The following is a 23,502-nucleotide window of genomic DNA, read 5'->3' as shown; positions in this document are numbered from 1 at the left end:
TTATCTCGGGGCTATAACGATACTGAATTGAACTGAAGCAATTTTAAGACAAATTTTCAAGTTCAGAGTGAATATATTGACCGTATTTTAGGCCACGTTTCAAATTGGAGGGGCGGGGGGAGGTAAATAAAATTAAAAGTCAATTAATGCATTTAACTTTTAATACCGAATATGGCTTTAACATTGCTGTCGAATTCGACGGGCGCCTGGTGCGGCACGCATATAACAGTCGCGAGTGAGAGAGGGGCCCGGGCGGGGGGCACCGCCTCCAACTCGTTCTGACAGAGTCGCCGCAGAAACAACCAGCAGGCGCCGCGACGGTATACCAACATCCGTTGGAAGAACACAACCGCCAGCTCCTGCACGCGATACATTGTTATAATGGGATGTTTTTAAGTGCATTCAAAGAGTTTGTTGAGTTCAGGTTTCAAGAGTTCTATCACAGACATAATAAGGTCCTTCCTTAAAGGCCGGCAACGCTCGTGTGATTCCTAAGGGTGTTGCAAGAGAATGTGGGCGGCGGTGATCACTTAACACCAGGTGAGCCGTACGCTCGTTTGTCCTCCTTTTTCCATTAAAAAAAACTGAAGATAATTTGCAAGATGGCAGAAATGTACAGATAACAAGGATAAACATTTTGATGTAATAGATACATTTTACCTTACAATTTGTTATTTAATTTTTCAGTACAGCACAAATAATATTCGGCAACGCACCTTTGGACCTTTGTTAGAAGAGTTTCATACCATAATCCCTTATATTTTTGTATCGAAAGATATTTATTGATAAAATATTATTTTACACCAACCTGCAGCGGTCGGGGTTGATCCTTGGACAAGTACTCGTGTGCGCAACACATGGCGCTTTCCACGCCGATGTCGTTCAGAGCCAAGTCCTCCACCAGCGCGGGTAGGTGAGTCATCGCAGTCATCTGCAGACCATCATTGATAATCCTAACTAATATTATAAACCCAAATGTGAGTAGTTTCGACCTTAACTGCTCAATCGACTATCATGAAATTTTAAACACTCAAAATATCCATCCATACAGTCACGCCTTGTTCCTGTCGGGGTAGGCAGAGACAATAGAATGCCACTTGATTCTATCCTTACAAACCTCACGTGCTTCCTCTACATTAATTACTCTTTTCATACATGCTCGCCGGTTGCGGGTGCTCCGAACCTTTCCTTTTCTCAAAACGTCTCCAATTTGGTCGACGAAGTTCTACGAGGTCTCCCGCGACCGACTTGCCCACACACACTTGCCTTATATTTCCACAAAATATCTGATTCACAATAATAATAAGTTTCTTTTTTGTTTTAATTTTTTTATAAATGTTAGTCGTTATAGATTAAATTTAATATAAATTTAGTCAAAATGTTCATCTTCTATTCTAAGTAGAGGTATTTATTGAGACCACATTCTTTGTTTTTATTTGGCTTAGGCAGGCTTCGTGGGAAGTCGTTGTGTTGGTAGGGGGGCCTACCAAGATGGACCGATGATCTGGTCAAGATCGCCGGAATACGTTAGATGAGGGCAGCGCAGGACTGATCGTCATGGCGATATTTGGGGGGAAGCCTCTGTCAAGATACGATCATCCGGATGATGGTATCGTGGTGCGGGTCGTTATCTTCTTTCAAATATGGTCGAATCTCGTATTGGCTGAATGATGCTGTCATCCAGAACATTATCGATGTCAATCTTTTGTGACATATGGCACAATTGTTCTATGTTAGCTTCTTAAGATGAAATCGCGGTGTCAATCACAGTAATATATCCTACATAATAACATTATTATTATTACATATTAGGTACTTATATATTTTATTCACACACTTAGCAATTTTAAAATTAATAAAAAAATACTGTCAGCCATGACTGCACACAATCATCATGTCGATACCTCAGTTCCAAAGAGTAACAATTCAAAGGGTTCTGAAACTTTAAAAAACAATTCGAATTATTCTGATATTTTGATCCAATAGTTCCAATTGAGTTCCGTCGCGACAACGATTCATGCAATTGGATCGAAATATCGGCATCAAATTAATGTTAATATATGTTAGTTCCGCGATAACAAAAGTTTAAAAACATAGATTGTAGTTGTATATACTGAATTTTATATATACTGTATATAACGAAGATATCCTAGACTTTTGAAGATATGTTGGAAGTAACAACTAAACTTCATTCCTTATCGACTTGTTTCTCTTTGATAATGGTGGGTTATCGTTGAAGGAACAATTTCCCAAACGTATCTCAAACTTACTGAATTTAAGACTTGTTATACTTTGGAAGTGAGGTATTGATTTGGCCAAATCCATATGATTCCTAAAGAGTTAGAAGATGCCTGTTGAGTCCAAACCATAAACATAGTACACTAGCGTAATAAACAAAGACTTATTTACTCCTCATTACGGTGTGACTAAATTTAAAATTGTCATGTGTGCTAGTTTTACAGATGTGTTAGTAAAGTGTGTAGTATTTTGCTTTTAGACAATCCCTATAACAGATATCGATATCGGCGTCATATACACGTATACAATATTTTATTTTCTAACACTTTTTTTTAATTAATATAATCTTTAGATTATAATAGATAGAGCGTATTTACCGCGTATATAAAATGTTATACAAAACATTTTACTGAATATGTTCTACGAAAATAAGCACTACGAAAGCAGTATAGAAGAATCAGTATTTACCTATGAAATGTTTCTCTATTTGGATTGTTGCTGTAGATAACAACACAATCTAACACAGAATACGACAACATTATATAAATAATTAATATCCGTTTAAACACAGAACAATTACGATAAAAATAGTAAATTTGACAGGAGACTAATGGACACTAAATTGTTTCAAAATGGTTTTAAACGGTCCATCTATCCCATCTTTCTCACACCTAGGTTTTTGTATAAGGATAGTTATCTCACTCTCACACATTGTTCGTCTATTACGCTACTATACTAAGTTAAGTGAAGTGGTCCAAACGTTAACACGAGGAACAAACATAAACTTGTTATGCCTACTACTCGGTTGAGTCGAGTTAGTAAGTCTTTTGTTGGGCGATGTATATGTTTCTACAATATGATCCCAGAAAATGTACAAAACAAATGTGTTACGAAATTTAAAAGAATTGTTAAAAAACGTTTGTGTGGGAAAGGTTATTATAGCATAAACGATTTTCTTAATGACACCACGGACTGGGATTAAAGCGAACACCCTCAGGCTCTTTAATTATTAATGTTTATTGTACGATATTACATTGTAATCCATATTTTATATAAAAAAAAGCCCGCTGAGTTTCTTGCGCCCATTCTTCTCAGGTCTGAGGCAGTCTCTTTTGAATGGGTGGTAGATTTTGATGTTCAATAAGTGATTATAAATCCTATTTTGAATAAAAATATTTGAATTTGAATCAGAAGGGCATCTGTACTACAGTATTTGTGATATACATATCTTACCTGTAGCGAGAAGTCCGGTGACCACCTGTACGAGGAGCCCTTGTCCTTCCGTCGACTTTCATTGGAGAGACGGGCCAAGATTTTATACAGGGGCTGCAAAACATCCCTGGAATAAATAACACTGCGTCTTTAAGCCGTTTAAAACCGCTTTGTTGCACTTGTCTATAATTTGTAAAGACTTATATATGTGAAAATGTATCAAGTGTTTTTCCATTTGTTAGGCTATTGAATGCTTTACGGAAAACAATTCTATGTGAATGCAAAAATAATATATATGTAACCTTTTAAATATTTTTTAAAAGCCGCAAATTTTAAGCTGCAAAAGGTTTCAAGTCGTGTCGTTTGACTCATGGCTGAACCTTCACGAATTATTTTCCGGATGATCGCTTTCCAGTTGTTACGGCCTTTATGTTAACGGACGTTTTTATTGGCGGTGTCGCGGATCTGATCGCTCCAACGCATCACACTCCTGTCTTTCACTCGCTACCTTGTATTTTTCCTGTTAGTTTCTCTGAAACTAGGTTGTCGCTTTTCTTTCTGGCGATGTGACCGAAATAGTCAAAGATCCTACAGAGGCAGATGGTCGAAGGTCTCGCGATGACCCCCAGTTCATATTGTGAAATATTTGTGCGGTGCGCAGTCCAGTGGGCCTACTTCTAAAATCGATATTCGATATATCGTGGCATTAGTCGTGTCGAATCCTACTCTTAGTTACATCGTATTCAATGTCGAAACGACGATTGAACGAACGAAACCTTTTTCGATATTATCGGCTCTAACCCTACTCTTAGTTGAAAATGTCAGAGACGAATATTCGAATTCGACAAACAATCAAACGTCACTTTTACGATATTCTCAACGTCACCTTGTAAGCTGTCGTGGCTATTATCGTTTCAAGTTGCATAGATTTATTTGCCATACAATATACATACATAATAAATATTATTAAAATAATTATATGTGATTTACTATTCCACAGGATTTTTTACTACCAAGCAATCTAAGTCATTTTGTTGATCGTTTATGCGTAGAAATAATGCATATGGCCGCCTGAGAAATAGGGTAAGTCGACGAGAAGGGTTGAGTTACTTTTTTTTACATTTTATTATCCGCAATATAAGAATATTGAGAAAACTAGGCTCCTTACATACTTTAGTTTGCTGATTTTAGTTTTCAGGGAGATCACTCTATCTGCCCACACCTTAACCAGGGGGGACATCGCGCTTTTTGCCATGCCAATTCGCCTTCCCACGTCTAGTCCGCAAGAGACATCATTGCATATAGTATGTTATCTAATATATAAAATTCTCATGTCGCGGTGTTTGTAGTTAAACTCCTTCGAAACGGCTTGACCGATTTTTCATCCCCCTAAATGATAAGGGTGACCCACCCTAAAAATATTTTTTTTTATTTTTTTTTGACAATTTTTTTTTGTAATTAATTTTATTATGATTCAGCATTGAAAAATACATAAAACTTCAAATTTTTGCCCTTCTACGATCTACAACTATTTTTGTATCGCGATTTCTATAGGGTTCCACGAAACCGCTATAGGGTTGCAAGATGGCAATCGAATACAATAATTCAAGTGCGATATATTTGGTAGGTCTGAGAATCGGTCGTCATCTATTTTTTATACTTACCCCAAAAATTTTAAAAATAGATTTTTATTATTATTACTTTATATGGCAATACAAGGTTTGCTGGGTCAGCTAGTTTAATAAAAAAAAGTAATATAGTAAAAAAAACTAAAAAACACGCTTTGATTGAAAAGATAATGGTTGAAATTTAAAAGGAACACCAATCCTGCCTTATCGACGATAAATGAAAAAATTATATAGATTAACAAAAATCATATTTTGCAAATTGAAAAATGGGATAATTTTATTATAATAATGAATTGTCATCAGTTTAAACGAAATCTGGCCGTTTAAAGTGGGTCAAAATCGCACCAAAATGAGTCGGTTAATAACAAAAATACATACAGGTGAAGCTAATAAAAAGCGTGTAAAAATATGATATGATTTACCATTGGGAGGCTCCTTTGCACAGGATGCCGGCTAGATTATGGGTAACACAACGGCGCCTATTTCTGCCGTGAAGCAGTAATGTGTAAGCATTTCTGTGTTTCGGTCTGTAGAGCGCCGTAGCTAGTGAAATGAGACTTAACATCTTATGTCTCAAGGTGACGAGCACAGTTAGTGCCGCTCAGAATTATTGGGGATTTTCAAGAATCCTGACCGGCACTGCATTGTAATGGACGTATCAATTACCATCAGCTGAACGTCCTGCTCGTCTCGTCCCTTATTTTCATAGAAAAAATGATAATACGGCCGGAACGTACTTGGTCGCCCTCGCTCTCAGAAAGTCTTTGGCGTGATGTGCCATGGTGACGAGCAGCTCTATGGCGTGCCGCTTCACGACGTGGTCGTCAGCCATGAGCCGCTCCACCAGCGGCGACCAGAGCTGGTGCACCAGCGGCAGCAGCTCGTCGTCGTGACCTTCCAGGAGGGGCAGTGCATCTCCCACCACCTGCATGCTAAACACGGCCACGTCCCGCTTCTCGCTGTGTATGAAGTGCACGCACCGCTGGATTATCGATTTAGCCGCTTCTACGTGCCACGGGAGGGGAGGGGCGTCCTCTAAAACAAAATAATAATATGTTATAGTGATAGATTTGAAAACAAATATTTTTTGAAGAGCACAGGCATGGAACGCTAGATGTCGAGGGTTCGAGTCCCGGGTCGTCCATAAAAATTTGTTATTAAAAAAAATAACATCAGCTTTTTTTTATGTTTTTGTAATGAAAATAAGGGACGAGACGAGCAGGACTTTCAGCTGATGGTAATTGATACGCCCTGCCCATTAAAATGCCCAATAATTCTCAGCGGCACTACAACTGAAAGTTGAAAAAGATGTTCAGTCTGATTTGTCCCAGTAATTTCACTAGCTACAGCGCCCTTCAGACCGAAACACAATAATGTTTACACATTACTGCTTCACATAATCTAGCCGGCATCCGGTGGAAAGGAGCCTTCCACTGGAAAAAAAGCTTCAAAGTCACAACATACAACTGGTTCTCAAAAGATAATAATGATGTTAAATTGATTTAATTAAATGCAATATAATATTGAATACTCATACAATATGCATTCATACAGCTGGCAAGGCATTTTTTGTATGTTTCATATGAGAACTAGAACAGCTATTTGATGAATAAATTTTATTATAATGTAATTTACAAAAAGAAGCTGAGTTTTTATAGGCGGTGTCTTCAGATTTCAACGTTTAACTTAATAACTAACATTAAAGTCCTAGTATGGATAAAAGTAAATGCTGAGTTTGACTTTTTTTTATAGAGGAAAGGGCAAACAGGCAAGAGCCTCAGGTTATAGGAAGTGGTGAGGCTGCCTATGGACATCCGAGAAACCAGGGGGGTCAAGGGATGCGGTGCCGGCCTTTAAAGTGTATGCTTTATGTTTGAAGGTCCCTAAGTTGTAGCTCTTCGGGAAAACTGTAGCCAGTAATTATACCACGAAGTGAATCTCTTCGCAAAACACGTGGTTGTTGTTAACTATTCATTTAATTATCATTATTTATAATTTAAGACCAATCAATAATTGTAATTAATTATATAAATAAAATAAAATAATTCATAAGTTTTCCTGTAAACTTTAACCCCCTTATTCATAATAGTCTGCTAACTTAAAGCATTGCTAATTCTCACTCTGTCTTCTTCTATTGACCTAAGTCAGAATGAGAAAAAACACTCCTAAGCGGGGGTTAAAAGTTAGCGGACCATTATGAATAAGGGGGTTAGTAGATAGATTCAAATTCGAATATTTTTATTCAAAATAGAATGTGATACACTTATTGAAAGTCAAAAACTACCACCCATTCCAAAAATATGCCTTAGACCTGAGAAGAACGGGCGCAACAATCTCAGCGGCTTCCTTTTTTTTACATACAAAATATGGTTACAAAAGAATGTGGTACAGTTAAACTTTTATGTTATTTTAACCTTATTTAACCATATTATGTTAACCTTTAAAACACCAAATACAATTCTTTTCAATTTCGTAATACATTTGTTTTGAATCCCCTCAAAAGACTTACTAACCCGACTTAGCCGAGTAGTATGCATTATAAGTTTATCCCGTCAGTGGCTAAAGCTGCCATAAAGCGCGTGGCACACATTCCCGTCTTAAGCCGCCGCGCGTTACCGACGTCAATTTCAACAGGCTCGTGTTACAATAAAATTTATTGCTTTTGAAGTGTTTCGGCTTGTTTATAAAAACGAACGTAAATGCTTTTGTTATTAAACAAGCTAGCGCTTTGTTAGATTACATAAACAATAGATACTGCGTAATTTGAACAAATTTCGTTTAAAGTAGGGCTGTCATGCATTTTTTATGATTTTTTTAGATTTACCTACAGATTTCATTTCATTATTTTTAAAATTAAATATTCATACTTTTATAGTCTGTTAAATTACCTTTCTTGTGGTATATCGTGTAGCTTGTCTTACTCTGTGCATATTTAACGGAAAAAATATCTGCTACCGTTGTGTGCCAAGCAGACGTACGACGTCTGGTTTAGCACTCAACGGTAGTTTTGATAGCAGACGTTGGACGTCTGATTGGCACCTCGGGGGTTAGGTCTGTTCCTGGTGTTATGGTTATGACAGTTTCTAGCAAATTCACTTATGTGCCTATGTACATACAGTACATTGTCAAAACTATATTGAGACATCAGTAAAATCTTAGAAATGGGCGTGCGCGTATTGTGACTTACTTGTGACTGTTTCATCGCCATCCGTAGCAACGTCTTTCTTCGCCACATCTTCTGTATACATCTCCTCCGCAGTCTTGCCTTCCTCTTCCTTCAACAGCCTCTCAATTTCTTCCTCGTTCTTGATATACTGCATCAAGTCACTGAGTATATCAATGTTGGATTGTGCTTCTGTTTGTATCTCCGTCTGTGGGAACCACCGACCCAGTCGGAGCACGAAGACGTCAAACACTTGCAGGTACGTGTATAGGTAGTTCTGGGCGTGTAACTCACAGCACTGACTCAATAGCTGTGGTAAAAAAAATAATATTGGTTTATTATAACTATTATCTGTTAATTGAAACGAATATATTCGGTATTAAATGTATATATTAGTGGATTCATTTAAGTTGTTACCTTTTTCAAGATTTAAAGTATCCTTACACAGTTGGCTTCTTCAAAACACATTTTATTCTATAGAAGAGTTTTTTGACCACAAAGAGTAAAGGATTTTGACATTGCTTTCTAGGTGGATTATTCTTATCTTGACTTTAATTTTTTTTTGTATTGTATAAAGTTTTAATTTTGTGTTATATAAAATAAATTAATTTATATTGTAATAAAAATTTTTGCCCAAGACCAAGTTTGCATGCTATTGGTAATGGCTAAATAGGAGCTATTTTAAGACCAAATTAATTACCTATGTAAGACCTATTTAATAGCAAATAAATTAATATGAATATGAATATATAGTTGACAGTTGGTTGACACTTGAGTTGTACCACAGAGCGATCAACCTTCAGATGCGACGTTATGTCACAGAGGTACTGGTTACACCGAGAATGTCGCAAATCAAAACGTCTTCACAATAATCAATAATAAATAAAAAAAATAAAATAAAATGTAAAAAAATGTATACTAGTCTATATATAGCGTATAAGTGTTGGGACTGCTACGAGGACACACAATGGCTCAAGCGGAACATCGGCGCTGGACATACAAAATATGTGTGTCAGCCGAGTTTGTGTCTATTTGCGGCCGATGTTGGATCTAATTGTATTTTATTATGTTTATGTTTCATTTTAATTTTAAGTATTGTTCTATTTTTAACTGTTTTTATGTATGTACACCGATTATTCTGAGATTCATGATCCGATTTACGTAATTCTTCTTTTATTTGATGCGAAATAGATGCCATTTGGTCCCATAAAAATTTTACATAGTATGACCCAGTAGTTTTAATTTTATGAACATTTATATGAAAATTTTCGTCTACCTGGATGACATAATTGATTTCTGTGTACGGATTTTTTTTGGAGTTTTCATTCAGGTTGATTATATATTATTATTAAGTGGCACTAAAACGTAAAAAATAAAAGATAAACTACGTTTAAAAAACCGACTTCAAAAACTGAAAAGTATCAAATAACTAAAAATTTAATTTAATACACCTCTTATGCTGCAAGCCTTTACCTTTAATATTAATAAAATACTATTATTTGTATGCGCTACATATTGATAGCTTTGAAGACGGTGCCAAGCCAAATGTAATAAAGGTACCTACACTCGCCACGCGTGACTTTGAGCGGGATAGCTTAGTCTAGAACAAAAGAAACTACGCGGACAGACACGTGTGGCCAGACAACCTAAATAATTACAGTAAGTAAGCTATTTATAATATTAAGTTTTGTTTTGTTTAGGGCTTGGCACTGACTTAAAACCTATCAATAGGTAGCACATATAAATAACAGTATTTTATTAATATTAAAGGTAAAGGTTTGCGTAAGAGGTGTATTCAATTACATTTTTAGTTATATGATACTTTTCAGTTTTTGAAGTCATTTTTTAAACGTAGTTTTTTTTTTGTACTAAGTTTTTAGTAAATAAATATTTTATTATTATTATAAGGAGTATAGTATTTTTATACCCATATTGAAGGATTGGCGAATAGGCTTAGTTCTGCAGCATATGTGGTTAAGAAAATCAGACGGTTAACTGACATAGATACGGCGAGATTAGTATACTTTAGTTATTTTCATAGTATTATGTCCTATGGTATATTGTTATGGGGCAGTGCGGCCGATATTAATACTATCTTTGTGCTGCAGAAGAGGGCTATTCGCGCGATTTATAACCTAGGTCCTAAAGAATCATTAAGAGAAAAATTTAAAGAAATAAACATTTTGACTGTGGCTTCTCAATACATTTTTGATAATGTTTTGTATGTTCATAAGCACATTGAGGAATTTTCTAGAAACTGTGACATTCATAATGTTAACACGAGGAACAAACATAAACTTGTTATGCCTACTACTCGGTTGGGTCGAGTTAGTAAGTCTTTTGTTGGGCGATGTATATGCTTCTACAATATGATCCCAGAAAATGTACAAAACAAATGTGTTACGAAATTTAAAAGAATTGTTAAAAAACGTTTGTGTGGGAAAGGTTATTATAGCATAAACGATTTTCTTAATGACACCACGGACTGGGATTAAAGCGAACACCCTCAGGCTCTTTAATTATTAATGTTTATTGTACGATATTACATTGTAATCCATATTTTATATAAAAAAAAAAGCCCGCTGAGTTTCTTGCGCCCATTCTTCTCAGGTCTGAGGCAGTCTCTTTTGAATGGGTGGTAGATTTTGACGTTCAATAAGTGATTATAAATCCTATTTTGAATAAAAATATTTGAATTTGAATTTGAATAGACCTCCAACCTCAACCTAAGAGTTGAAGAAGATACCAAAATTTCGGTCGATGCGATGCGTAACTCGGACGGTTTGCTCAGTTAGTAAGAGCGCTCTGACGGAATGCATACGGAATTTTGGAACAAATTAAAATTGTATATATCGGCGCAAATACTACAACACGAATTGAAAACACGTGCACGTGCACCGAGCCTCATAAATACGGCCACATTTCGAAACACGTGGACATTCAATACAGCGGAACGGTCGACACAGGGGTCCGTCGTGCTCGGGCTGTCGTACGGTACGGCCTGACCTGTTATTGCTGGATGCGGGATAGGCGCCTGGACTTTAAATCAGATAAGCAACTCGTCCATTTGCCCCCTCTGATGAAAAAATGTGGAGTACAAAATATGAAACGTAAAAAGTTCATATATGAGTTTAAATGTGTAAGGAAGTGTTGGGGAAGGTCGGAGTAGGCATACATGCCACCATTACAATGGATCTCCGGACTGTTTGAGCGGCGACAAGCGAAAGCCGTACTTAGCGGTCATTCAGTGTAAATAGCGCTTTGGCGTCCCCAACATCTTCTAATATATAAAATTCTCATGTCGCGGTGTTTGTAGTTAAGCTCCTCGAAACGGCTTGACCGATTCTCATGAAATATTGAGTGCATATTGGGTAGGTCTGAGAATCGGACAACATCTATTTTTCATCTCCCGAAATGTTAAGGGTGGTCCACGACAAATTTATTTTTTAATTTTTTTTTTAAATTTGATTATGAGTCAGCATTAAAAAATACGGTTACTTTTTTATTTTTTACGCGGTTTAATATCGGCAATACAACGTTTGCTGGGTCAGCTAGTAATATATATATTTCTTTTGTGCGTCTGCTGTAACTGAACTCCTCCGAATCTGGATTATCTTGAAAATCAGATTTTAATGAAACTTTGTGTGTCTTCAGGTGGATGCGAGAATGGTTTAGATTCACAATTTAACTACATCCTAAACGTCTGGACCAATTTTGATAATTTTTTTGTGTGTTCCAGTGAATTTGAGATTGGTGTGTGTCGTCAGGTGGATACGAGAATGGTTTAGATTCACAATTGAACTACCCCCTAAACGTCTGAACCGATTTTGATAATTTTTTGTGTGTTCCAGTGAATTTGAGTTTGGTTAAAATTCTAAATTCCGTCCATATAATACAATTGTCCTGCTCATGTGTATGTAAGTGAACTCCTCCTAACGGCTGGACAGATTTTTCAAATTTAAGACATGTGTACAGGACAACGTCTGTCGGGTCCACAAGTACATATGTAAAAAAGAGATGAAAAAAATATTAAGCAGCTGTTTTCTCTCCACAAAAAAACGATCGGTGATTATTATTAACATACAACTATCCCAAAGGCACGTTCAACACTTTCGCTACAAATTAATTTATCTTACATCGCCAATGATCGCATACAGATAGTCCAGTATAGCAGCGTCGCTGAAATCAATCACCACGGACAGGATCTCCAGAGCTGACTTCGTATTCCAAGCCTGAAAACATATCAAACACATGCTTCAGCGAATAACACATTCAGAGAAATGTTAAAAAAATATATAACCTTTAGACTTAAACTTAAAGAAAAAGAAAGAGTCCGGGATGCCTGTAGCACTCCTTGAATTATGATTTATTAAACACAACTAACCCTTCCTGTATTTATTCAAAACGTTAGAAAATTTACCACCACTCTTACGCTGTTCTGCTTCTGTATGTGTGACTTTTAGAAATAATTGATCTAGAAGAGAATCGTCCATAAACGTTAGATTATTCAACAACTTTTTTATTTTAGTAAGTTAAAAGTCGTCAACCAAATATATGGTCCTTCGAGCCGGAGTAAGGTGTAGTTTGCAATTGAACTTCTCTAAAAATTAATTAAATAAAAATTAATTATCATAATAAAAATAAAACATAATTTAAAAGAGCATTATTTGGAGATTTATTAAATAAATTATATTGTAATCAATTCAGTGGTATGATATAGAAATAACTTTTATTATATCTTAAGCTACTAATATTATATTACACTATTAGTATTGTGCCAATCTGACAACAACTATGACAAACTAAAGAACTTATAAACATTAAGAAAATGTTTAAAAAGCGATTTAAGTAATTCTATTTCTTAGTATTTAGAATATGCTTATGATTTTATATTTTACAGTTATGTAAGAGAAGATTCTTCTAACACAGGCGCTATTGCTTAAAAAGAGGCTCCAATCATGGATGTTGATTTATGTACATACTTGGTAAAGGAAATAAGCATTTTGTATTTTGTAAGGCAAGTGTCAGTTCAGCAAAAATTTGATCTTTTATGGGCAATTTACCTGAATTACTATTGTTAATGTTGCCCTATATAGGCGAAGCGGAGAACAGTTTTTCAATGTCTCAGTCTTTCAGGGCTCACATAAATCCTGTTATTAAAATCCAATCTCTACGCTAGTCCAATCCACATAGATACTCTTCACCACACACAATTCAACCTAAAGAGGATACGCTACTGACCCTACGCTAAAGCACGGCCCGCCCTTTTATGTTTCTCAGACCGCCGTTAACATTATATCGCTATGTCATTCGCACGTGTAAGATAGTGATGAGACACAGTATAAACATAAAAAGTACGTTTATTGACAATTATATATTGAGATTTGACATTCGTTAAAATTTAGATTTTCGATTGTTATCTGTTTGTTGTCAGATTAATGAATAAGTTATCTATAAAACCTTGTTAGAAAGAGTATAACCAGGCACGAACACACTACAACTACACCTACATCTACATCATCTACAAACATATGGCCTAAGAGTCCATGAGCCTTCGTTATTTAAAAAAAACTTGGAACTATCAAAAATTTCTGGCCAAAGAGGAAACATTATCTAATTCTTACCCAAGTATATATATATAAACAGCTTTTATACTATCACGTTAGTCAAATTATAAATTCATGTAAATATAAGGTGTCTGTCAAGGGGTTGCCACGAATTTAACTTTCTGGCAATGCATGACATGATTTTTAATAATATTCTGAAGGTATTACCTTCAATACCCCAAAATCATAATTTATTACTTGGTGAATTTAGATGGGTTTTTTTAAACACATTTAGCACCGTTCACCTGCCAAAGCCACGGTAACCCAAACTTCATAATGGTCCATCGTTCTTACCTGTGTTGGGAGCATGTGCTGACAACTTACAGCTTTTATAAAAAAACGAAGGTCTGGGGTTCGCTGGCTCTTGCACTACTATGAATACGCCAAGAGAACAGAAAATTACGGATTTTTTTCTTAAAAGTACTACATTATTTTAAAGTACTACAGTACCTTCTTAATTCGCCTGGTGATCTGGTTGGTGATGTAGTCAGCGTTTTTCGCGATCAGCTCCGCGATTGATCCATGACCGCCTGAAGCAGATATATCGTCCAGGGCCTTTAATCCAGCCAGGTGAAGTAATTCGTATCGGCTTCCTGGTTGTCAACATTATATTAACGTGTGTCGATAATCCAGGATATCTTTATATATATAATTCTTGTGTGCGTGTGTATGTCACTGAACTCCTCCTAGACGGCTGGACCGATTTTATTGAAACTTTCTGTGTGTCTTCAGGTGGATTCGAGAATGGTTTAGATTCACAATTGAACTACCTCCTGAACGGCTGGACCGATTTTGATGAGATTTTTGTGTGTTCCAGTGAATTTGAGATTGATGTGTGTCTTCGGGTGGATTCAAGAATGGTTTAGATTCCCAATTAAACTACCTCCTAAACGGCTGGACCGATTTTGATGACTTTTTGTTTGTTTCAGTGAATTTGAGATTCGTTTAGATTCTCAATTACGTCCATATAATATAATTCTCCTGCTCATGTGTATGTTAGTGAACTCCTCCTAACGGCTGGACAGATTTTTCAAATTTAAGACGTGTGTACAGGACAACGTCTGTTGGGTCCACTAGTATAAGTATATAATTCTTCTGTATGTGTGTTGACAGTGAACTCCTCCTAAACGGCTGGACCGATTTGAAAGATTTTTTTTGTGTGTGTTCAAGTGGATTCGAGGATGGTTTAGATTCACAATTGAACTACCTTCCTAAACGACTGGACCGATTTTGATGATTTTTTGTGTGTTCCAGTGAATTAGAATGGAATCGTGTAGATTCTCAATTCTGTCCATATATAAATATCCTGCCCATGTGCATGTATGTTAGTGACCTCCACCTAACGGCTGGACCGATTTTTCAAATTTAGGACGTGTGTACAGGACAACGTCTGTCGGGTCCGCTAGTTAGTGTATATAAAAGTGAAATATCTTTCAATAAATATTAATTATAAATGATGCCGGCATCAATATTTTTGATTTCATTTTGAGTAGCACCAATGATATATTAATATCATTAGCAGTCTGATAGCGAAACGGCAAAAGTGTGCTTAAAGACAATGTAAGCACTCTTTTCTTCTTAGTACTGTGTCAACTGTCACTGTCCTAATCGAACTTAAGCTGAATAAATGTAATAATAACTAATGTTATATTTACATTGCTGCATATTGACCAAGAATATTTTTAATCAACTGTTGTGAACAGCAAACTGACAACAGTCGAAGCTTACTATGGTGTAATTTGTGGCATGTTCCACATTTCGGTTTCGTTTTACGTATCACGTCGTAACGTGCATTGCCTACATGTATAGTACGTTTTTTTTTTATTAACATATATCAACTTACATTTAAATTACATTTATTTACTCGCCAAACGTTATGTTTATCGGCGAGATGCGCTCATTAATTTTATACATGACCTACTAATAACCTAATCATATACAAATTTTAATTTTAGAACCATTTTATGGTATGTTTTTATAACAATGCAAGCTGCGAGTAACTATATTATTATGATATATTATATTTCTATACTTATTACCTAATATTGTCTAATAATACATTCTTCTTTGCTTTTTCTTAAGTAATCCAATGTTTATCTTGGGGGTCTGTCTTAATATGTCTATATTATTAAATACTTAGGTATATATATCTATCTGTACGTTTACCTTAATAATTTGATATTTTATTATTAATTAACTTTTGTTCCCTAACCCTTCTAGTATTATATTTATTATGCAGAGTCTCTTTATACCTATCACTATAGTAGTATTCCACGCCTATTAAACATTCGACTTTCTGTTCAATCGGTAGTATTTCACATATACAAAATAATTTATTGTACTCTTTTTTGCATGCCTAGTAATTAACTAGAACTTATATATAAAAAGTGCAAAAAAATATGCGTAATTTAAACATTTGAGAAGCGACTGAGTTATATAGCGAGAACGAATTTAACCTACCTATAAGTGTGTTTATTGTTAGGACCTATGACGGCATAGTGCAAACACTAAATTGTTAGTAGTCAAGTTTCGTCAAAAAAATCCGACAAACTGAACGGACGCGGATTTTTTTAAATACTTTGAGATTCTTTTATGGCTTTTATATAGCTATCGAATAAAAGTATTTATTTCTGTATTTGGCGACCTGTATAGCCGAGTGGTTAGCGATCCTACCTACTAAGCTAGAGGTCCCGGGTTCGAATACCGGTAGGTGCAAGCATTTATATGATGAATATGAATGTTTGTTTCCGAGTTATGGATGTTTAAATGTATTTATGTATGTTTAAGTAAGTATATTGTATTAAATATATCGCTATCTTATCTAATCTAATTTGGGGCAAGATAATTTGTGTAAAAAGTGTCTCAATATTATTATTTCTACTATTCCGTGTTTCTGCATTGGTAAATTACTGCAATCCAAAAAAATCCAATTATACTGACCTACCCTCTCTAATACGAGACACAGTGTCCTCATGAGGTACGGTTGGAACTCCTCCCCCAGTCTCCGGGCCATCATTCCCACACCCTCAGTGAGTAGACACATGAGGATCATGTTTTGCCGGGCCTGCGCTGGTGTACGGCAAGCATGCGGGTTGGATTCGCGGACACGCGGAGTTTGGTAGCTGATGTCAGTATAACGGACTTCTGTGGCACCTTCAAACAAACCTGGCGGAAATAAAACATTCGAGAACGATAAATAACGCGCTAATATAATATAATATTAATATAACAAGCCGGGAGTTAGGGTCCAGTAAAGTAATTGTACCAATAAGCGAATTTGTAAGAAACTTTGATAACCATAATTGTAATGTACTGACATCTAGTCTTAACAGAGTATGTGTTAACTATCATTATCATTGTCACTGTCACGACATCGACAGTGACATTAACCGTGTGACGTTGAGTACTATAATATATAAGTTGAGTACTATAATAATATATAAGGAATGTCCAATACAGCGGAAGGCCAGTTCTAATCGGCAATTGGTTGCGTGCGGACGTGTCCGGATGTAGTGCTACATAGTAAGGATTAGTTGTTTCACTCGTGAGCAAACGAGAAACATTACTATAATATTAACACTAGGAATAGACATTAACTTATAATGCCTACTACTCGGCTAAGTCAAGTTAGTAAGGAAAGCAGTGGGTTAGGAATTTATGCTCTAGAATGATGATCTCCGTGGTATATGCGGTAAAAATGTATCCGATATACCTGGAACATTGTCCTTAGTCCAGGCGCGAGGGTTGTACACCGTGACGTCACACGTCTCGTCGACCGTAGCGGGCGTGTCGACTCTCAGTTCTACGGGCAGGTACCACACCTTCTCCTCGATGTACGTGCTTATCAAACGCCGAGATATGGCGCGATCAGAATTTGGCGCTGTCAAAAATATCACCAAATAATTTACCACTGAACAACTCGCTATTCGCACACGAGACGACTGCGCCAAAGACTGCAGCATCCTTATGTCATTTTTATGATTAATCAAATCAAAATCACATTATTCGTCTGGTCAAGGAAGTGTCACTTATGAATGTCGTCAAAAATTTTCATTTATTTTTATTTTTACCACCACTTCGGAAAAGGTTGAGCTTTCGTGAGAAGAAGTGGCAAGAAACTCATTGCCACTCTTTTAAATCAAGATTTACAGCTTCATCTTTATACAAATATTTTCAATTACAATATATTATGTGAAGTGGTGCAATAAAAATACACAAACGTCAAACTTACTTAATTACTTACTTAATGCCTTACACGAGTAGGTAAGTGAAAAAAAGTAAATGTAAAGTAAACAAGTAAAAACACAAGAGTTATTGAGTTATAAGTTAGCTCATTTAGTACCTGCATCAATAACACAAACCGTAAATAAATAAAGGTATTTTGCGAGCATTTTATAAGCGAGTAGTTAACCCGACAGACGTTGTTCTGTATATAATAAATAAAATAATGTTTTTATATGAATTTGTCAATAATATATCATAACATCAAAAATTACTTAGTAAAATATGCACCCTGCTGTCGTATGAAATTGTTTCACAGCAGAACTGTCAAACCGTGCGTCAATAAATTCTCTCATAGAAATTATGTATGGACACATCAAAGGAAAAACAAATTTGTTGTTTTTATTTAATTTAGCAGCATTTTCCTATTTATTCACCTTTTAAACCTTCTCTGGACTTCCACAAAAAATTCAAGACCTAACTTTGCCAAATCGGTCCAGCCTTTTTCGAGTTTTAGCGAGACTAACGAACAGCAATTCATTTTTATATATATAGATAGATAATAGATTATAAAAAAATAAAATAACTTTAATTTTCAAACCATGTAGCAGTTTCTGATAACAGGATCATCCTGCCACCACAAAAAGCGCCTGTTAGGATGACACATGGGCCGGCCATCGCATCCCTCGATCATATTTTAGGGAAGAAAACGACCCGTCCCACGTCACCGCCACAAGCAGTGTCATTTAAGCGAGCATGACGAAGCCTGCCACGAGAACTGTTCTTCTACATATTAGGCAATACTCGCTAAATACCTCTAAAGTTTCATTAAATAAAGCCAGTTGGAGATCTTGTTCCCTATACGGCCAGCAAAGTGATAGAACCACCCATTGTTATTATAATAGGTGTGTATTGGGTCTTTTTATATCACAAAAATCGTAACTCAGGCCCATAAGCGACGACCTGTATAGCCGAGTGGTTAGCAATCCTACCTACTTAGCTAGAGGTCCCGGGTCCGAATCCCGGTAGGTGCAAGCATTTATATGATGAATATAGATGTTTGTTTCCGAGTCATGGATGTTTAAATGTATTTATGTCAGTTTATAATATGTATTTGTATGTTTAAGTAAGTATATTGTATTAAATATATCGTTGTCTTGCATCTCATAACACAGCCTATATATGCTTAATTTGGGGCAAGATAATATGTGTAAAAAGTGTGTCAATATTATTATTATAAGATCCAGATTTTTTAGGCTGTAGCAAATTGTATATCTTTTTGCTACTTGATGTTATGTCAGGCCTGTCTCACTCCTCGTGTATGTATCGAAATCGTAAGTATGTGCGGCGGTCCCTGCACAAAAGAACTCAAGAGCGAGCAGTGAAGCATGCGCGAGTTTTTAAAAATGGAGAACCATAAAAAAGTAAAGCATGTTAAGTGTCATTGCGACCAATATTTAAATTTTTTAAGCTTCCTAAAGACCCTGCAACAATCTAATTTAAAGTGATTATTATTGTAATGAAATCACCGTTCATGATAGTTAGGTAGCTATTTATTTCCTATGCTATCTGCAACTAATGTAGGTTTGACAATGAAAGAATTGTTTAAAAATTTAAATTACATATATAAGAGATTTCCACATATACAGTCACTCATCAGGATATCTCTGGAACCATAAGGCGTAGAGACTTGAAATTTGGTAGGAATATTCCGTTCGCCGAGTGGAGGTCAGCTAAGAATTTACGAAATTCTACCCGCAAGAGTTTTTTTTATTATAAGCAGAACGTCTGTCGGGGCAGCTAGTATATATTATTCAAAAAACTAAGCAATTTTTAAAAGATGAACTTATACTAGGTAGGTAGAGTTATGGGTTAAGAAGAAAACTCTATTGTCGTCAGAATTGGTAAGAGTCCACCAATACAAAGAGAGGCAATTTCTAGGTAAATAAAAATGTAGGTGTGCGATCTGAATTACACCTTATTCTAAGGACGCAAGAGTCCCTTTCTGAGTGAGTGAATTTCTTTAATTGATTTTGTAGCGTGAAACTTCTGTACTTGTATTATTATATATTCTTTGGTTAAACCAATCGTTCTAGTTATAAGTGTGATGATGAATTTAAAGTGCTGACCTGCAGCCATCCAGTTCATGATGCACAGCGGCTCGCTGTCCCGCTTTTCGTAGAAGATGTCGAGTAGCGCGTCCACGATGAGATGCGCCGTGTCCCCCGCACCCAGCAGAGCGCATATGTCGCGCATGCGGTCCACGCAGGCTTTGTCGTCGAGGTTCCGGAACTGACGCCAAGGGGACTCCGATGGTAGCATCGACATGCCTGTAAATATACCACTTAATAAACTTGTATGCATTCTACTCATGGGGCGTGATCGTCGCTGCTGAGCAGTGCGGTGAGACGCCAAGGCTCATATAGTACCTGTGGTATTAGTGTCGAGGCAGTGGTCACTCAGAGGGGGCGTGGCCAGTCCGAACAGCGGTGGTCACAACACACTCGCACATCTTGCAGTGATCGTCGCTGCTGGGCAGTGCGGTGAGACGCTAAGGCTCATATAGTACCTGTGGTATTTGTGTAGGGGCAGTGATCACTCAGAGGGGGCGTGGCCAGTCCGAACAGCGGTGGTCACAACACACTCGCACATCTTGCAGTGATCGTCGCTGCTGGGCAGTGCGGTGAGACGCTAAGGCTCATATAGTACCTGTGGTATTTGTGTAGGGGCAGTGATCACTCAGAGGGGGCGTGGCCAGTCAGAACAGCGGTGGTCACAACACACTCGCACATCTTGCAGTGATCGTCGCTGCTGGGCAGTGCGGTGAGACGCTAAGGCTCATATAGTACCTGTGGTATTTGTGTAGGGGCAGTGATCACTCAGAGGGGGCGTGGCCAGTCAGAACAGCGGTGGTCACAACACACTCGCACATCTTGCAGTGATCGTCGCTGCTGGGCAGTGTGGTGAGACGCCAAGGCTCATATAGTACCTGTGGTATTTGTGTAGGGGCAGTGATCACTCAGAGGGGGCGTGGCCAGTCAGAACAGCGGTGGTCACAACACACTCGCACATCTTGCAGTGATCGTCGCTGCTGGGCAGTGCGGTGAGACGCTAAGGCTCATATAGTACCTGTGGTATTTGTGTAGGGGCAGTGATCACTCAGAGGGGGCGTGGCCAGTCAGAACAGCGGTGGTCACAACACACTCGCACATCTTGCAGTGATCGTCGCTGCTGGGCAGTGCGGTGAGACGCTAAGGCTCATATAGTACCTGTGGTATTTGTGTAGGGGCAGTGATCACTCAGAGGGGGCGTGGCCAGTCAGAACAGCGGTGGTCACAACACACTCGCACATCTTGCAGTGATCGTCGCTGCTGGGCAGTGCGGTGAGACGCTAAGGCTCATATAGTACCTGTGGTATTTGTGTAGGGGCAGTGATCACTCAGAGGGGGCGTGGCCAGTCAGAACAGCGGTGGTCACAACACACTCGCACATCTTGCAGTGATCGTCGCTGCTGGGCAGTGCGGTGAGACGCTAAGGCTCATATAGTACCTGTGGTATTTGTGTAGGGGCAGTGATCACTCAGAGGGGGCGTGGCCAGTCAGAACAGCGGTGGTCACAACACACTCGCACATCTTGCAGTGATCGTCGCTGCTGGGCAGTGCGGTGAGACGCTAAGGCTCATATAGTACCTGTGGTATTTGTGTAGGGGCAGTGATCACTCAGAGGGGGCGTGGCCAGTCAGAACAGCGGTGGTCACAACACACTCGCACATCTTGCAGTGATCGTCGCTGCTGGGCAGTGCGGTGAGACGCTAAGGCTCATATAGTACCTGTGGTATTTGTGTAGGGGCAGTGATCACTCAGAGGGGGCGTGGCCAGTCAGAACAGCGGTGGTCACAACACACTCGCACATCTTGCAGTGATCGTCGCTGCTGGGCAGTGCGGTGAGACGCTAAGGCTCATATAGTACCTGTGGTATTTGTGTAGGGGCAGTGATCACTCAGAGGGGGCGTGGCCAGTCAGAACAGCGGTGGTCACAACACACTCGCACAGCTTGCTGTGATCGTCGCTGCTGGGCAGTGTGGTGAGACGCCAAGGCTCATATAGTACCTGTGGTATTTGTGTAGGGGCAGTGATCACTCAGAGGGGGCGTGGCCAGTCAGAACAGCGGTGGTCACAACACACTCGCACATCTTGCAGTGATCGTCGCTGCTGGGCAGTGCGGTGAGACGCTAAGGCTCATATAGTACCTGTGGTATTTGTGTAGGGGCAGTGATCACTCAGAGGGGGCGTGGCCAGTCAGAACAGCGGTGGTCACAACACACTCGCACATCTTGCAGTGATCGTCGCTGCTGGGCAGTGCGGTGAGACGCTAAGGCTCATATAGTACCTGTGGTATTTGTGTAGGGGCAGTGATCACTCAGAGGGGGCGTGGCCAGTCAGAACAGCGGTGGTCACAACACACTCGCACAGCTTGCTGTGATCGTCGCTGCTGGGCAGTGTGGTGAGACGCCAAGGCTCATATAGTACCTGTGGTATTTGTGTAGGGGCAGTGATCACTCAGAGGGGGCGTGGCCAGTCAGAACAGCGGTGGTCACAACACACTCGCACATCTTGCAGTGATCGTCGCTGCTGGGCAGTGCGGTGAGACGCTAAGGCTCATATAGTACCTGTGGTATTTGTGTAGGGGCAGTGATCACTCAGAGGGGGCGTGGCCAGTCAGAACAGCGGTGGTCACAACACACTCGCACATCTTGCAGTGATCGTCGCTGCTGGGCAGTGCGGTGAGACGCTAAGGCTCATATAGTACCTGTGGTATTTGTGTAGGGGCAGTGATCACTCAGAGGGGGCGTGGCCAGTCAGAACAGCGGTGGTCACAACACACTCGCACAGCTTGCTGTGATCGTCGCTGCTGGGCAGTGTGGTGAGACGCCAAGGCTCATATAGTACCTGTGGTATTTGTGTAGGGGCAGTGATCACTCAGAGGGGGCGTGGCCAGTCAGAACAGCGGTGGTCACAACACACTCGCACAGCTTGCAGTGATCGTCGCTGCTGGGCAGTGCGGTGAGACGCTAAGGCTCATATAGTACCTGTGGTATTTGTGTAGGGGCAGTGATCACTCAGAGGGGGCGTGGCCAGTCAGAACAGCGGTGGTCACAACACACTCGCACATCTTGCAGTGATCGTCGCTGCTGGGCAGTGCGGTGAGACGCTAAGGCTCATATAGTACCTGTGGTATTAGTGTAGGGGCAGTGGTCACTCAGAACAGCGGTGGTGACAACACACTCGCACAGCTTGCAGTGATCGTCGCTGCTGGGGAGTGCGGTGAGACGCCAAGGCTCATATAGTACCTGTGGTATTAGTGTAGGGGCAGTGGTCATTCAGAACAGCGGTGGTCTCAACACACTCGCACAGCTTGCATTGATCGTCGCTGC

The 23,502-nt window shown here is 38.7% G+C and overlaps 1 protein-coding gene and 1 long non-coding RNA gene across 3 annotated transcripts; both read right to left on the bottom strand.

Moving 5' to 3' along the window:
- Positions 1 to 139: 139 nt before the first annotated feature.
- Positions 140 to 23,474, bottom strand: LOC126976007 (TELO2-interacting protein 1 homolog). The gene is made up of 11 exons (XM_050824139.1): positions 23,419 to 23,474; positions 20,198 to 20,398; positions 17,560 to 17,727; positions 16,788 to 17,012; positions 14,298 to 14,440; positions 12,378 to 12,473; positions 8,266 to 8,551; positions 5,816 to 6,113; positions 3,472 to 3,577; positions 809 to 931; positions 140 to 359 (listed from the first exon to the last, which is right to left on the bottom strand). Exons 2-11 carry the CDS (start codon positions 20,394 to 20,396, stop codon positions 153 to 155), a joined length of 1,851 nt encoding a protein of 616 aa, XP_050680096.1. The 5' UTR covers positions 20,397 to 20,398; positions 23,419 to 23,474; the 3' UTR covers positions 140 to 152.
- Positions 20,562 to 23,278, bottom strand: LOC126976039 (uncharacterized). Of its 2 annotated transcripts, none has more exons than XR_007731824.1 (5): positions 23,158 to 23,278; positions 22,598 to 23,017; positions 22,178 to 22,457; positions 21,058 to 22,037; positions 20,562 to 20,637 (listed from the first exon to the last, which is right to left on the bottom strand). It is a non-coding gene; the product is annotated as an uncharacterized LOC126976039 (long non-coding RNA). The 2 variants fall into 2 exon arrangements; XR_007731825.1 differs by having other exon boundaries at positions 22,598 to 22,877.
- Positions 23,475 to 23,502: the final 28 nt, after the last annotated feature.

This window comes from Leptidea sinapis, chromosome 39, assembly GCF_905404315.1.
Source record: "Leptidea sinapis chromosome 39, ilLepSina1.1, whole genome shotgun sequence".
NCBI classification, from domain to species: Eukaryota; Metazoa; Arthropoda; class Insecta; order Lepidoptera; family Pieridae; genus Leptidea; species Leptidea sinapis.
This window is presented reverse-complemented; position numbering and strand designations above follow the sequence as displayed.

Excerpts from the sequence above, each read along its gene's own strand:
- LOC126976007 (XM_050824139.1), bottom strand. The coding sequence starts at position 20,396 with ATGTCGATGCTACCATCGGAGTCCCCTTGGCGTCAGTTCCGGAACCTC. Across the intron at positions 17,013-17,559 it reads GACTAAGGACAATGTTCCAG|GTTTGTTTGAAGGTGCCACA; the intron begins GTATATCGGATA and ends TATTTCCGCCAG. Across the intron at positions 14,441-16,787 it reads TCTCGTATTAGAGAGGGTAG|GAAGCCGATACGAATTACTT; the intron begins GTCAGTATAATT and ends GTTGACAACCAG.